At 40.3% G+C, this 15,977-nt stretch overlaps 1 protein-coding gene across 17 annotated transcripts in view; it reads left to right on the forward strand.

Moving 5' to 3' along the window:
- ppfia1 (PTPRF interacting protein alpha 1) overlaps positions 1-15,977 on the forward strand; it is a 67,586-nt gene that overhangs the window by 36,140 nt on the left and 15,469 nt on the right. For 5 of the 17 annotated variants that reach the window (XM_041979551.1, XM_041979573.1, XM_041979536.1 and 2 more), the window contains exons 15-25: positions 169-174; positions 351-574; positions 764-995; positions 4,803-4,832; positions 10,333-10,457; positions 10,533-10,705; positions 11,607-11,700; positions 12,091-12,102; positions 13,134-13,215; positions 14,507-14,707; positions 15,075-15,137. In XM_041979551.1, coding sequence (XP_041835485.1) covers positions 169-174; positions 351-574; positions 764-995; positions 4,803-4,832; positions 10,333-10,457; positions 10,533-10,705; positions 11,607-11,700; positions 12,091-12,102; positions 13,134-13,215; positions 14,507-14,707; positions 15,075-15,137 — 1,242 coding nt within the window. The remainder of the gene's footprint in view (positions 1-168; positions 175-350; positions 575-763; positions 996-4,802; positions 4,833-10,332; positions 10,458-10,532; positions 10,706-11,606; positions 11,701-12,090; positions 12,103-13,133; positions 13,216-14,506; positions 14,708-15,074; positions 15,138-15,977) is intronic. The other 12 variants (XM_041979591.1, XM_041979636.1, XM_041979600.1 and 9 more) reach the window with 7 other exon arrangements.

Genomic DNA, 15,977 nt, shown 5'->3' on the forward strand with positions numbered 1-15,977 from the left:
TTAACATGCTTTAACTGGCTTCATCTTTACTGCTCTGGTTTTACGTTGTCTTCCTCGCAGCATGTGTTACATGTCTTTCTCTTTCCTCTGCCTGTTGAATGTTTGAGCTTTCTCTGATGGGTTTCTTCTGTTTTGCTTTTTTCTGTTTGCTTCCATAATGGACATCAGCGACATGTAAGTCAGTCTGTCTGCTGCATCAATATCAACTCAAGTATCTAAACATTTACCTGCTTCCCTCACATTCTCTACCTTGCCTGCTGCCTGCAACCTCTTTTATCTCCCTATAAAATCCTTCAGTATCTGCGTTGCTAAACATCCCGTCTGTTTTATACCTGCGTACGTAAATCCAGGTTCAGACTTTGAATGAGCAGGAGTGGGAGCGCATGCAGCAGGCTAACGTTCTGGCTAATGTGGCCCATGCCTTTGAGAGCGACATGGACGTCTCAGACCTGGAGGAGGACCGGGAGACCATTTTCAGCTCTGTGGACCTGCTGTCCCCTGCTGGCCAGGCCGACGCTCAGACCCTCGCCTTAATGCTGCAGGAGCAACTGGACGCCATCAACAATGAAATTAGGTACGACCAGCTGTCATAATAATTTTTGTGCATAAGATCACAACACTTTAAATATGCTAAATTAAACACAACAAAATACTATTTTGTTGTGTTTAGTAAACAAATACTACTACTTAATGTCCATTCATTTCCATTAATGGCGAAACTCTGCGACATGTACGATGAATACATATTCCTCTGACCTTTCAGGATGATCCAGGAGGAGAAGGAGAACACAGCGATCCGGGCAGAAGAGATCGAATGCAGGGTTGGCAGCGGCGACGATCTGGGAGCACGATTCCGCTCTATGAGCTCCATCCCCCCATCACTGTGCGTCGGCTCCTCATTGGGCAGCTCACCGCCCGGCTCGGGCCAGTCCACCCCCAGGCGGATTCCCCGCAGCCCCAACAGAGAACTGGATCGGATGGGTGTCATGACCTTGGTAAATCTCCCTTTACTTTGTTGTTTCCCTGGCATTTTCATTTATATTGATTCCAAGGCTAAAATCAGGTTTTCGCCTCTAAGATAATGTTTGCATTCATGCTGCTCATGTGTATTGATCAATGTCTCACTAATGTTTGCATGTATGTGTAACTGCCCCCCTGCACATAGCAGTATTGCTATGACCCCTACATCATCCAGAGCTCCCTCTCCCAGCAGACAGTGACATATCTGCCATATGGTGCCACTGGCTTCAGTCCCCCCCCTCAGGCCTGTAGCTATTCACCTTACTTCCAGGTACCTTCAGATCACCCCACAGAACCCTTCGACCCCCCCTGGGGTGGGTGCAGTCTGTCACTTCCTCTCCTTTCACATCCTTTTATTGGCTTCAGATACACACAGGAAATAAAACCATATCTGGTGTTAATTATCTGTAACCGGTTCAAACATCATGCTCATCAGGCGGTGTTATGAGGTTAGATTTTCCTTTCATTCAGCAGGACGGTGTTTTATAGCAAGCTGTCAGTAGATGATGAAATGACCGCCTCGCAGGGTGGTTTTACAGGATGCAGCAAGATAAAAAAAAACCTTATCTGAGCTGGGTGCGACAGTGGAACGATGCCGTCGGGGCAGGTTCAGGGCAGTATAAGGGAGGATGAATAAAGCAGAACATCTCAGCAGCCGAGGACAAATGCTTTTATTGCTTTGACATGTTGCACAGAAGCTGTAGCTGTCTTCACATGGAGCACTTTTGATCCAATCGAACATCTAGTCAGAATAAAAATAAGTCATGTAAACACTTACGCCTCTGATCGAGGGGTGGTTTAAACCTTGTCGCAGTTATTTATGTTTGAAAAAGTGGTTATTGAACATCTTGATAGTCAAAAGGCTTGAAAAGATGAGTTTTCACGCTTTAGTAGAACAAAAGTTGCCTACAATGTACAAAATGGTTTTATCACTCATATTCCTCCAGGATATTTTCTTCTTCTTCATTTTCCATTGATTCTTCTGAATTAGTTCACATTGTGTATGTCAGAGACGTTACGATCATATTAGCTTTGTCTATTTTTATGCCTCCAGTCTAAAATGGCATTCCTAAAATAAAAGGGCTGTAGGTATAATCTTGGGCTCAACAGAAAGCTGAGATGAATTTCCTAACAAAAAACACTATTCAGGCTAAAAATAACGTTTGAATCATAGGATAGTCACCTGTCACATGTTTTAACTCTGGTTTGTTCAGGCGGACCTTTCTCAGGTACCAGCGTGGAAACAATGTTCATGATCAACACGTCCATTGACCACAGTCCAGGTGACAAAAGGATAACGCCCAAATTCACCATAGAAACACCAAAAACGTTACAGAGAGGAGGAAACCCAAAGCTTGTATATTGCAGGGAGAGTGCACACTTCACTGTAAACCCTCGCGATTCAAACAAAAGCAGAGTCGTAGCAAAACTACGGTGGCCGGGAAGTGCAAAACAATATTACATAGAGTGAAACACTTTTACATCATAGAAAGCATGTTTACATTTACTAAACAATAGTACAATCCACAAACGCCTTTACCAACACAAAGCAACTTTACATTTACGTGAAACACTTTTACAAGTTTACCGAAACACAATTACAAAGATAGGTGTTTCACCAAATCTGTGACCCATCAGAATCTTTGAGCCCTCTGCATGTACGTCTTAGAAGATGAGCAAAGTCTTGAAAACACTTTTCTGAGTTCATTAAAATGCAGGTACAGTAAAGTAACACATTCTGGTAGCTATCAGAAGTGGTTTTTAATAACAGTGTTCAAGACTTGGCTCGTGTTCTAAGACGTACATGCAGAGAAATGTACACTATCGCCCCCCTGTGGTCACAGATTCTGATGGATCACAGGTTTTGGTGAAACATCTGTCTTTGCAAAAGTGTTTCACTCAATGTAATATTGTCTTGCACTTCCCGGCCACCGTACAAAACACATTTACAGAGATTATGAAACTTTCTACCACAAAACAGCAACAGTAAGACCTGATCTCTGGTTCTGGCTGCTAGCTCCAGAGTTTCTGTCCCACAGTGATGAGACAGACGTCTTTGTAACCAGCAGTCTCTGCTTTCATGTGAATCCTTGTTTGTGTGGTTTGCTTGAAGTGGAGAAATTAGCAGAAGCTCTAAAGTGGACAGATGTTCTCGGCTCAAACTGCTTGGGGTTTGATCTATGTTTGGTTTGGGTGCCGATGCTTGGTGGAGTCTTTTAAGCCGAGTTTCTCTCCGTCATGTTTCCATGCTACATGTTAGCATTGCTGCTTCCTGGTGTCTGCAAACATTGTTTTTGTTGCACAAATACTCAGCACCCTGTACAGGAGGCACTCGTGAGGAAGAGGTTAAACCTTCCCATCATGTAAACACACATCTGATCGGATCTCTCGATCCAGCCTCCATGATAACAAGTCAGCTGGAATCTCTGATCAGATTGATTACAGTCAGATAGAAGAAATATTTGTCCACATTAACGTAGCAACTGATTATCTTTAGAAACTAAAGAGCACACAGTGCTTGTGGAGTCACTGTGGTTTGTTGTCAGCCACAGAAATACCACAGGCTGGTAAAGCTCTGTTAGCCTGTTTGCTAATGTTGTCTCTTTGGGCTTGTTAGAATTCCTCTGCTATGCTGTGTTAATGTTGTTAAACAAGAGCGAATAGACACTTGTACTCCAACACATAGCAACATGTCTGTCAGGTTCAGCCTTTCAGATCCCGGCTTTCAGCCTTGCAGCCAAACTGTGCATGCTCAAAAATGAAAACTTAAGGTATGGGTGAGTGCTTTGGTTCTGGAGAACTGTCCCATCACTGCTTTTCCTCATAATTGTTTACAAGCCATCCCGGAATTTGTGATGAGATTGCACAGATTTGTTCAAGTTTCAGCAGTTGGTTGGTCCTTGCTGTTGTTTAAAGGAAAAGGGTAGAAATTTAGCAGTTTTTTGTATTTTTCTTTGGCAGATGATACCAAAATAACAAGATGTTAGTTTTAATAACTGACTTATTCAGCCCTCAACGTATTTACATCAAATAATCAGCATCAGTGAAACTAGCGGAAACCTTCCAACTCCCAAATCAGAAGAAAATGCATTCAACGGGACATTTTTGGTGATTATATGAATTTTTGGCTTGCTCCTCAATTTCCTCTTCCTGTTTCCCTTTTATAGCTCAGTAATCTCTTCCTTGGCTCGGCCTGTTTGTGCGAGTCGAGTGAAGGAAATGAGTGATTAGGTATTTTCCTCCTGGGGGCAGAGAAATGTGGCACGCGGGTGGTTTATTTGCTCTGCTAACACCAGGTCTGTGAGGAATGTAGAGAAGAAAAAAAGCCTTCCAATTTTTCATTGCCCAGGGGAAAATACAACTACTACAGTACATAAATTCAGGTGCAACTCTTTTCTCTTGCTGACTGGCCAATAAAACATCAAACACATTCACTCCACTAACGTCTCAACAAACTCATATTTTTGTAAGCGGTAACTGGAAATCATTCATCTGCTTGGCTCTTTCAGTTTTTCTGAGCCGGGCTGCACCCATCCTACCTCATCCTGACCCTGCCTACAACCTGGTTTTGTTGTGTCTCCCAATCGGGGGTGTGGTGCTGCTTCTACTGACTTTATTTTCTACGTAACTGCTCATCTGAATCGTAGATTAAAAATGAGTTTCTGTAAATATTCTGATTTCCTGCTTGTGTGTGTGTTTGTGCATGGCTTTGGTTCGACCGCTGGTCTGTTGTGCATTTCACTAACTGCTGTTCTCCTCTCTCCTTTTTTGCCACGCTTCAGCCTAGTGACCTGCGCAAGCACCGCAGGAAGGTAAACTAGCAACTTGCTTTCCAGAAGCCTGTTTAACTTCATCACATCCTCTCATATCCCCATCTTTCCATCACGTCCCTCCAGCTAATAGATTTCAGAATTCTTGAAGGTTTCAATGTCTTTCTTTTTTTCCTTCTTATTTATTTATTTATTGAAAATGTTTAATTGAAATTTAAAATTGTACTACTTGATGATTAATTTAAAAACAAAGCTGACAGCAGCAATGTTCAGTGATAGATCAAGAGTATTTCACATTACATCCATCAGGCCGCTTACATATTTATTTAATTTTACATACTATATTCCTCTTCAGTATTCAACAATGGCTCATTTGTCCAAACGTGCTTAACAAACCTATCTTTTGCTTCTTTTTTTGTACAAAGTAGTTACATTTTAAAAACCTTTAAAAAGTGAAAAATTGCCATCAAATGTGGTTTAAAATCAAACAGTTTTCTTCTGCATCCTGATAAATTCATTTAGTGTTGTTTTATTTGATGGAGATGTTGTGGGTAATGATAATGAAACTACTGTTTAGTAAAACTTTAAGCTAAAACTGATTATTTCCATCTGAGGCCTGTCCAGAACATTAGAAGTTCTTGAATAAAAATCACATAAAGTCCCATATTAATTAGAGTAAAAGCTCAGTTTTAGTGACCATTTTAAATATAAGCTCTAATAAACTCAAATAAAAACTAAATTAACTTTCTATTCCCTTTGTCACACCGTTAGACTAAAGTTAGTTTCTATACAATCTATTTTATAATGTGTCTTATAAGCTAAATAAACACCTTATTAAAAATGTGTCTCCTCAGCTGTAATTTAAAATAAATGTCCTGCTTTTCTTCTTAAAAAGTTAGCTAAAGAGGACTTCATTCAGCTCAGCTCTGGCTCATCTCTGATCTGATTCAGCTCTGATCTGGCTCAGCTCTGGCTCTGATCTGGCTAATCTCAGCTCTGGCTCTGATCTGGCTCATCTCTGGCTCAGCTCGGATCTGGCTCATCATCTCTGATCTGGGTCATCTCTGATCTGGCTCATCTCTGATCTGGCTCATCTCTGATCTGGGTCATCTCTGATCTGGCTCATCTCTGATCTGGGTCATCTCTGATCTGGCTCATCTCTGATCTGGGTCATCTCTGATCTGGCTCATCTCTGGCTCAGCTCGGATCTGGCTCATCATCTCTGATCTGGGTCATCTCTGATCTGGCTCATCTCTGATCTGGGTCATCTCTGATCTGGGTCATCTCTGATCTGGGTCATCTCTGATCTGGGTCATCTCTGATCTGGCTCATCTCTGATCTGGGTCATCTCTGATCTGGCTCAGCTCTGGCTCTGATCTGGCTCATCTCTGATCTGGCTCATCTCTGATCTGGGTCATCTCTGATCTGGGTCATCTCTGATCTGGCTCATCTCTGATCTGGGTCATCTCTGATCTGGGTCATCTCTGATCTGGCTCATCTCTGATCTGGGTCATCTCTGATCTGGCTCAGCTCTTGCTCTGATCTGGATGCTGGTGGATGATGGGAATCTTGATATTTATTCAAGTTAAATAGGTGACATCCTGCTCCCTTTTATCCAGAACACTCTGGAATCCAGAGTGCATCTAAACGCCTCACTGAACTAGAGCTGGGTTAAAAACAATTTATTCATTCATTCACACCCCGGCTTCTCGTTTACACATTCTCTTTGTCTTTGTTTTTATTGAACAAAAGAAATCAGTTGTTAAAGGAAAACCGCGGTGGGTTCAGTGTTTTTTCAGGGGAGACAAACTAGTTTTGTATTCTGCGATCACATGAATGATCAACTGTTCCTTCACATGTCACATCCATGACTGAAACTGATCTCTTCATTCTAAGTAACTCAGTCAGGGAGCTTCATGTCATCATGATAACTTATCATCGTGAAATCAACATGCAGAATATTCAGATCGCTGAGGCATGTTTTTATTAATGCTGTCTGCATGTATGAACAACGCGCACGTACACAAACATGCACTGACGCAAACGCTCGCATGTGACACGAGAATGCGCTGCACTGTTTCAGTTCTGTTCACCATTTAGCTCAGGCTAATGAAGTAGGTAATTATGTGGAGATCTTTAGCAGGAGGGCCAGCTTTCCTAAAGAAAGCACGGTGAACCGGAGGATAAATCAGCAGCTTACAGCCCCAACCAGAAAGTTCAGTTAAAAGTGATGGTTTGGATGTAGCAGCGCCTTCTGTCTGCTTCACGGCCCGGTTCCGCTCGCTTCTCATGCGCCGACTGTAGGCGGTAACACGCCTGCGCGCGCCGACTGTAGGCGGTAACACGCCGACTGTAGGCGGTAACGCGCCTGCGCGTGCCGACTGTAGGCGGTAACGCGCCTGTGTGCGCCGACTGTAGGCGGTAACACGCCTGCGCGCGCCGGCTGTAGGCGGTAACGCGCCTGCGTGCGCCGGCTGTAGGCGGTAACACAGTGTGGATACAACATAACACAGTATTATAGAAATAACGTGTCTAGAGGTATGTGTGTGTAAAATAATTTAATAATTTGTTCAGTAAACAATATGTTGGTAGATTTTTTTCATCTACTGGCCAACTTGGCTGGTGAGTCAAAAAGTTAATTTCAGAGACTGACATGGAACGTGACCCTCCAACACACCTGAGATAAGGCCAACATATTACTGTTTGTTTACAAAACTTTTATCATTATAATATTCAACACCATTTGGTGTTTTTCTAATATCATGCAGCTTTTAAAGTATTGTTGTTATTAGGGCTGGACAAGTTAACGTGTAAGTAATAAATTAATTCTTTTTTTGCACATTAATGCATTTTTTAAAGTCCAGTCCTCACTGGCTGTAAATACACAGTCGAACCTCTGATGTAAAGAGGGGTGTTATGTTTTCATCTTTAGCATAATTTTTTATTTAAAGTCATCACCTCCGTGTTTGGAATCTCTCTTTTCAGCATGATTCCACCTCTATGATCTGATCATCATTTTCTCACGTTAGCGTACTTTATTAACATTCACAGAAATTTGTGATGAAATTATGGAAAATGATGAATATATATACAGAAAAAATGTAATACTCATCATTCCATTTCACTTTTACAGAATACAGTAAACATTTTTGTCCTATCAAATTTAAACTGTCGTAACTCCAGTTTTACTTGGTCTGTGGGCATCAAACAACAAACCTGAGGGAAGTCGACAGCAGTTCTCCAGCTGATCCAGTATTTTAGATGTGAAAGTAATCTCATTATACTGGTGTGATCATAAGTTGGGATTTACAGCAAATATTTTAACTGCTGTTAAAAAGCAGCATATAGTTTAAAGTGTTTGCTTCATAAAACTTAAACTTTGCTTCATATAGCAGTACATTTAAACCCTATAATGCCGAATGTAACACATACACATCTGGATTCTGAGACATTTTCATCACTGATAAAAACTTTGTCCAACAGTCAGTTGTACCAATCTGATACTTGTCTCCTGCCCCCTGGTGGACACAATAATAATAATGCGCTACAATAATTCTGACATATTAAACAGTGAATTTGCAAAGATAATTAAAATTATTTTACATTTTGTTAAAGGACCAAATAAAGACTTTAGTTGAAAAAGTTTATTTTTCTCCTGTTTTTTTCTTGGGCTGGTCTTTAAAGGTTTAATATTAAAGTACACAACAATCACAATTAAAGATTGTAATCGTTGTCCGGCAACAATTCTAATTGTTTTTATTTAGCTTTTTAATAAATAATTATAAGAACATAATGAGTTCAGATTGAGGACTGTCATCAGCTCTTAGACTTGCTGCCTGATAGGAAGTCTTTCGTTAGGTTTTTTAAACCCTTTAAGCTCCACTAGATCTCCAGCGCCGCGAGCGCCATCGCTTCCATCTTCATCAGTGTCTCAGGGACAGCAGAGTGTAACTCTGTAGGTAGGTTGTGATGGATGGCCTACCCTTAGGTGACCTACGGAAGTTTTCTAGTTATTTGCTGTCCAGGAGAATTATAATCCAGCCACAAAATTTTACTGGTTATTTACCAGTAAATAACCAGGGGTGTCCAAATTAAATGGATGCAATCACCTATAGCTGGCATAAAGCCAAGAAGACGTTTCTGATGCACGGTGGCGCCACAAAGCAGCTGAGCTGGAGTTGGTTTAGTGAGGATAGCAGGTAAATAGTAGCAGGAATAACTGGAAATGAGGAAAAAGTGGAAACATGGAAATAGTTTCTGTTGTGTGTTTGTTTCAATAACAATATTTTTTCTCCTGAAAGCCAAGACTTGAGAGAACGATGAGATGAGAAAAGGTTTGGTCACTGCTGATCTGTGTGTTATTTCTACGAAGTTCTGTTAGTAATAAATTCTGCTTTCTTCTTCTGGTCGACCTTTATGCTGCTACATCTATTCATTCATTCATTTTACATCATTTACCTCCCAATCTGACAGCTGCTACACACTGGTTTATACTGGGATTAAAAGCTGTTACACACTGGTTTATACTGGGATTAAAAGCTGTTACAGACTGGTTTATACTGGGATTAAAAGCTGTTACAGACTGGTTTATACTGGGATTAAAAGCTGTTACAGACTGGTTTATACTGGGATTAAAAGCTGCTACAGACTGGTTTATACTGGGATTAAAAGCTGTTACAGACTGGTTTATACTGGGATTAAAAGCTGCTACACACTGGTTTATACGGGGATTAAAAGCTGCTACAGACTGGTTTATACTGGGATTAAAAGCTGTTACACACTGGTTTATACTGGGATTAAAAGCTGCTACACACTGGTTTATACTGGGATTAAAAGCTGCTACAGACTGGTTTATACTGGGATTAAAAGCTGTTACAGACTGGTTTATACTGGGATTAAAAGCTGCTACAGACTGGTTTATACTGGGATTAAAAGCCTCTACAGACTGGTTTATACTGGGATTAAAAGCTGCTACAGACTGGTTTATACGGGGATTAAACGCTGCTACAGACTGGTTTATACTGGGATTAAAAGCTTCTACAGACTGGTTTATACTGGGATTAAAAGCTTCTACAGACTGGTTTATACTGGGATTAAAAGCTTCTACAGACTGGTTTATACTGGGATTAAACGCTGCTACAGACTGGTTTATACTGGGATTAAAAGCTTCTACAGACTGGTTTATACTGGGATTAAAAGCTTCTACAGACTGGTTTATACTGGGATTAAAAGCTTCTACAGACTGGTTTATACTGGGATTAAAAGCTTCTACAGACTGGTTAATTGTAAAAAAAAAATAAATAAAAATAATAAATTAAATAAAATTCAGCATAAAAATGGCTTGATGGGTTAACTGGCATCTTTCATTGTTTTCCAGATTACGTATCATTTATCTTGGTGGTCTCTTTGCTTTATGTTGGAATTCATCATCATTATATTTTGCCTGTGTTTTTGCTTTTATGGTGGTGAAGCTGCACGTCGTGTCTGTTGTAGCTTCATATGACATCCACCTAATGGCTTTGTTCCTCCCGTTGCCCTGCAGACTGCTCCGGACGACAAGGCCACTATCCGATGTGAGACGTCCCCCCCCACCACTCCACGCTCCATGCGTCTAAACAGAGAGGCGGGACACGCTGCCAGTCACGAAGACATCAGAGACATTAGAGGGTAAGACCTGAGCTTTCCACCATTGGTCTCTGTAACCTCTCTCTCCTTCTAACCACCAACCTTCTGCTGGCGTAGTCTGGGAAGCCTGCAGGACGGTCAGGGCAGCAACCCGAGCAGCAGTAACAGCAGCCAGGACTCTCTCAACAAAGCAGCCAAGAAGAAGAGCATCAAGTCTTCCATCGGACGCCTCTTTGGGAAGAAAGAGAAGGGCCGACCCAGCATTCCTGGCAAGGACTCGCCCAGCCAAGGTGAGACGCCAGGTCGAGCGAGTCCAGAGTTTGGACACGTTTCTGATCCTGTTTATCCACATCTTTTTTCTTCTTTTTTTTTTATTTAATTTCTTTTTATTTTACCCAATTATTTTCCATAATGTACTTTATTGTGTGTTTATCTTTATAATATTTTTTTTTGTTTTAATTTGTCAATATTATATAAATTATTATATATTTATGTATTTTTATTTTGATTATTTTTATTTATTTTTTTTAAATCATAGTTTATTTTATTCCTGATTTTTTTCTTCTTTTTTCCCATATTTTAGTTTTCATATAATTACAAATTAATCCAGGCATTAAGTGGTTAATAATTTACTATGATGTATTTTTTTAGAATGTTTTATTTATTTATTTATTTATTTTTTTTTTTTTTTTTTTTTTTCCTTTTTTTCTTTTTTTTCCTTTTTTTTCTTCTTTTTTTTCTTTCTTTTTTTCTTTTTTATTGTTTTAATTTAAATGGAATTTTTTTATATTTATTTGTCATTTGCAGGGTTTTTTTTTTCCAATTTTTTTCTGGATTTTGTTTTTATATAATGGTAAATAAATCCAGACGTTAAAGGGTTAACAATTTACTTTTATTTATTTATTTTTTTCAATATTTAACTGTAGTTTGTTCCAGTTTTTTTTTCTTCTTTTTTCTGTTGTATTTATTTAGTTTTTATGTAATTAGAAATAATTACAGGCGCTAAGGTGTTAATAGTTTACTTTCATGTATTTATTTTTTGTCATTTTATTTAATTTCTTAGTTTAATATTTAAATTTTTTCGTTATTGTAGTTTATTTTTTCTTTTTTGTTTACATATATATATGTTTAATTGTACATAAATTCCGGTGTCACAAGGTAAAGCTCTGATGGTGCTGTCTGTGTTTCCAGCTGGAACTCCTGAGGCAGAGAGTTCTCCGAAGGATGGCTTGGGAATGGGAACGCTAGGGGGTCCTGCAGAGAAGAACAGGAAGCTGCAGAAGAAGTAGGTGTCCTTTCTTCTTCTGCTCTCTCCTGAATGTTTGTAGGTTGAGAACAAGCTGAAAGATTATGTAACAGGATGCTTTTAATGGAGATAATTAATAATGTAAGAGTCCATGAATGTCGTGGGCTTCGCTGCTGCTGCTGCAGTCCACGCGCTCAGCCCCCCCATCCCCTGATTCACGCTCACCCCTGTCAGCTCATCTTCCTTCATCCCACACCCAGCACCTCCACCACATCCAGCACCTCCATCACACCCAGCACCTCCAATAATTTCACATTTTTTTCCTCTTAAGTTTTGATCAGACACCACAAATGTTTTACTTTTATTTAATTTATTTTTTTATTTGCCAACCTTACTCTTCTTTTTACCATCTTCTCATTCCATGTGTAGTCCAAAGACTGGGTAAGTTGATTCACGTTTACTTGGCCTTGCCTTATTTCCTCTCCACACCTGGCTTCACATTGATCTCACCAGTAACTCTGACGGACCCTAAATGACTGTCCCTCTGAATGTCTGATGGCTTTTCCATGCTGCTCTTTACCCTGCTTTCCACAGAGGAGCTTAACTAACAGGAATGTGTGTGTGCTGACTTTAGTGAGTGAATTATTTTCCTCTCAGAGCATGACGTTATGCACTCCAACTGTTGGAGAGATGAGTTCATGGAAGTATATTTTTGTCCTCAAGTCTGGGAAAAAATGACATAACCTGCAATAGTTTTGTTGGCATTAATATTCTCAGAATGTAATGATGTGAAGCTGTTTGTATACAACATGCTTTTGTCATAGTAGTCTTGTAGTATGTTCAGGTCATGTGACAAACAGCGCCATCTACTGGACAAATACAACAGTTTCCTTTCGTGGTGCATTCACTGACTCAGAATGTGCATGTTGTGAATGTGCAGTATTTAAACAGCCGATGTTGAAGTTTTCTGCCCGACATTCTTCCTGCTGTGCATGTTCCTACAGCTGTAGAGGAATGCATTTATTGAAGTTATCTCCCTCGTGGACTCCTGAAGCACTGGTTCTGGGAGAAAACTGACAACCACAGCTCCTCCGACCTGAAACCCCGTCTCTAAAGCCCAGTCAGCTCCCATAATGCTTTAAGTTAAACTGGACACAGTGGTCTGGAAAAATGCTGAGGTGGTTTTATTAAAAAAAAATATATATATTTATTTATTTACTTACTTACTTACTTATTTAGACATTTGATATTCTCTCAAAGCTTTCCAGTATGTTTGAGTCTTTCTGGGTTTCATTTTCTGTTTTCTCTCAAACTCCTGCTCTCTGTTATGAGTGTGCATGTCAGTTGATGTCTTGGGGTTTGTGTCCATATGTGTTGAATATTAGGAGTTTGATGGGCTCTACTTTTAATTATAGATTTACATTAAGGACATTATAGCAGTGTGGCTTCAATCTTTATTTTTTGTGTTGTAGGCATGAATTACTGGAGGAGGCCCGCAGGCAGGGCCTGCCGTTTGCCCAGTGGGACGGTCCAACTGTCGTGGCTTGGTTGGAGGTATGAAATGTACACAGTTCATCTCTGTTCCAGCTTTTAATCATTAAAACTAGGTTTTAAAGTGTCAGCAGCACCTGTTTTTTCCCTCAGGAAACCCTGCAGACATCCAGGTTCAGTTTTAACGCTAGAACAGCCAAGACGGTCATTTTGAAAAGAGGAAATGTGGTTATTTCTACCTATTTCAGTCACATGCAGCCATTTGACCGCACAGGGTTTTGTACTGTTCTAGTTTTAGTTTCTGGACATTCTGGATCAGTAATGTGGAAGTGTTCTGTAAAGGGTGGTAAGCAGAGATGGATCCATGCTGTATTCTGCAACATACAGAACCTTGTAGGAAAAAATGCTGCAGCAGGAGCAGAGATGTGATCTGTGCTAGTTCTCCTAATTTTAGCCTGATAGTAAATAGTATTGATCAGGAGTTCCCAAATCCAGTCATCGAGATCTACTATCCTGCAATTTTTAGATGCAACCTTCTCCAACATCCTGAATCAAATGCATGGATTTCCTCAGAGGCACTTAATTCAAGTCTGCTGGAGAAGAGAATTAATTAATAATTTGTGGAATTAATGTCTTTTTTTATGCATTAACACATAAACAACAAAGTTATTTCTCTTGTCATATTACTCATAGGTGCCTTGTCACAGCTGTGAACAGAATCCAGCAAAAACACTTTATCCTCCTTATTTATGAAGATTCTGATGGTTTTCAAGCCTTACATTTAGCATGTTATTGTTGGGTGTCTACAAACAAAGTTATTAAGTTATTTTAAAAATCCGAATTTGGCATTATCTGGGCGAGAGAGGCTGATTCTGGGCATATAAGTGACTTGAGAACATTTTACTTCATCGTCCTTACAGATAAAGATTCTTTCAGTTTTAAAGCCTTTCATTTAGAGGATGGCTGCAGGATGACCCGTCTGATATATAACTGTTTTCATTCCATGCAGAAGAAGCATCGATCTGCCGTTATGACTCATTAATCAGGGCGTTTTATATCGAACTTAATTGTGAAATTATGTCATCTCAACATCCCTCTTTGTGACCGGCTGCTAAGCCTAAAGATCCAGTTTGAACTGCTTCTTTGCTGAGTTGTCCGTTAAGTGTCGATACAACACTGGTTCATCCCTTGTGTTAGGAGCCTCTTTTCTGCCTGAATGATTCACAGGTCAAAGCTAAATTCCTCTCAAAATGGTCTTCTACCAGGACTTCAGAAAGCTGGAGAACTAGTGATCCGTTACAGGAAAGTCTGGCTGCTGGATCAGAACTGTAACAGTCTCTCTTCTTCTGACCAGCTGTGGGTGGGCATGCCGGCCTGGTACGTGGCGGCGTGCCGTGCCAACGTGAAGAGCGGAGCCATCATGTCGGCGCTGTCAGACACAGAGATCCAAAGAGAGATTGGAATCAGCAACCCGCTGCATCGTCTCAAACTTCGCCTGGCCATCCAGGAAATCATGTCCCTCACCAGCCCCTCAGCCCCACCGACCTCCAGAACGGTACCAGTCGCCACCAGAACACACATTCAGGCTGCACACACACACTTGTATCTGTTTGACACCCAGAAATAGGTCATTCCAAGACATTTCTACCCTTTCAAAGTCTTTATGCAACCTGTCAACACTCCGAGCATTGGATGGAGCATGGCATTTTCACTGCATTAACATTTAACTGACGTTTTAACTTGTACTAATGACACAATCAGATTTCTGATCAAGTTTTTTTTGCTAACAGTGAATGAACAACAAATCTTTTGCTAACAAGAATGAACAAATTCTTCCTGATCTTTTCTCCACCCGTCCTCCTGTCTGTCCTTCATCTGCTCCCTTTTTGCACTCTTGTGATTGGTGGGTGTCAAACGATCAGACCACAGGAAACGTTTGGGTCACACATGAAGAAATGGAAAGTTTGGCAGCCACACCTCCTACGGTTAGTCTACCCGGACTGGCTTTGCACTTCATGCTTCACATGTTTGTGGTGACTTTTGCGTCATGTTTCAAGTTGCCTGAAGGACGGCCACACCTCCCACGTTGCATGCTTGTATTCCCACTTGCTTGGTCCTGCTCTCAGACTAACGAGGCAACATGAAACATGGACTCAGTCTGTTTGCTAGATGCTCACTCTTCTCTCTTTCTTATTTAGTATCAGTGATGACTTTCTATCTTCTCTGAAACGACTCTTAGTTGCAGCCTCTGAGGTGTTTTTTGTTGTAAAGCTATTACTGGCTGAATAAGTTGGCTGTGGATAATTTAATAAGATATACATCTATGCAGATTAAAACACCTTAGTTTGTTAGGTATTAAATTGAACCTTACAGGCACCCCTCTCTGGTGATTAGATAAACTTCATTTCCAGAAAAGTTGGTGAATTTTCTAAAATGAACCTTTATTCAACAAAAACCAAAGACAAAGAAATGATGCCCGTTTCTTTACTGAATCCAAATCCGCTGACCAGCTTCACTGTGTTTTTTTTTTTAAATAATCTAAATAATCTGATGCATTGCATTAAGTAAAAGTTATTACAATAAAAAATAAAGAAAATGCAGTAACATTGTTCAGGGAGGTATTTTTTCATCCAGTTAACCCTTAAAACTCCACTAGATCTCCGGTGTCCCCGAGCGCCATCACTTCTGCCATCATCAGTGTCCCAGGAGCAGTAGTGTGTATCTGTGGGGTAAATGTAAATGTGATATTTTGTATGGAGGCAGGATAGGGACATAAGGTTTCTTAGCGTCCCCAAGCGCTACCAGGTGCAGTAGTGTATAACTCT

Source organism: Melanotaenia boesemani, chromosome 1, assembly GCF_017639745.1.
Source record: "Melanotaenia boesemani isolate fMelBoe1 chromosome 1, fMelBoe1.pri, whole genome shotgun sequence".
In the NCBI taxonomy this organism is placed as follows: Eukaryota; Metazoa; Chordata; class Actinopteri; order Atheriniformes; family Melanotaeniidae; genus Melanotaenia; species Melanotaenia boesemani.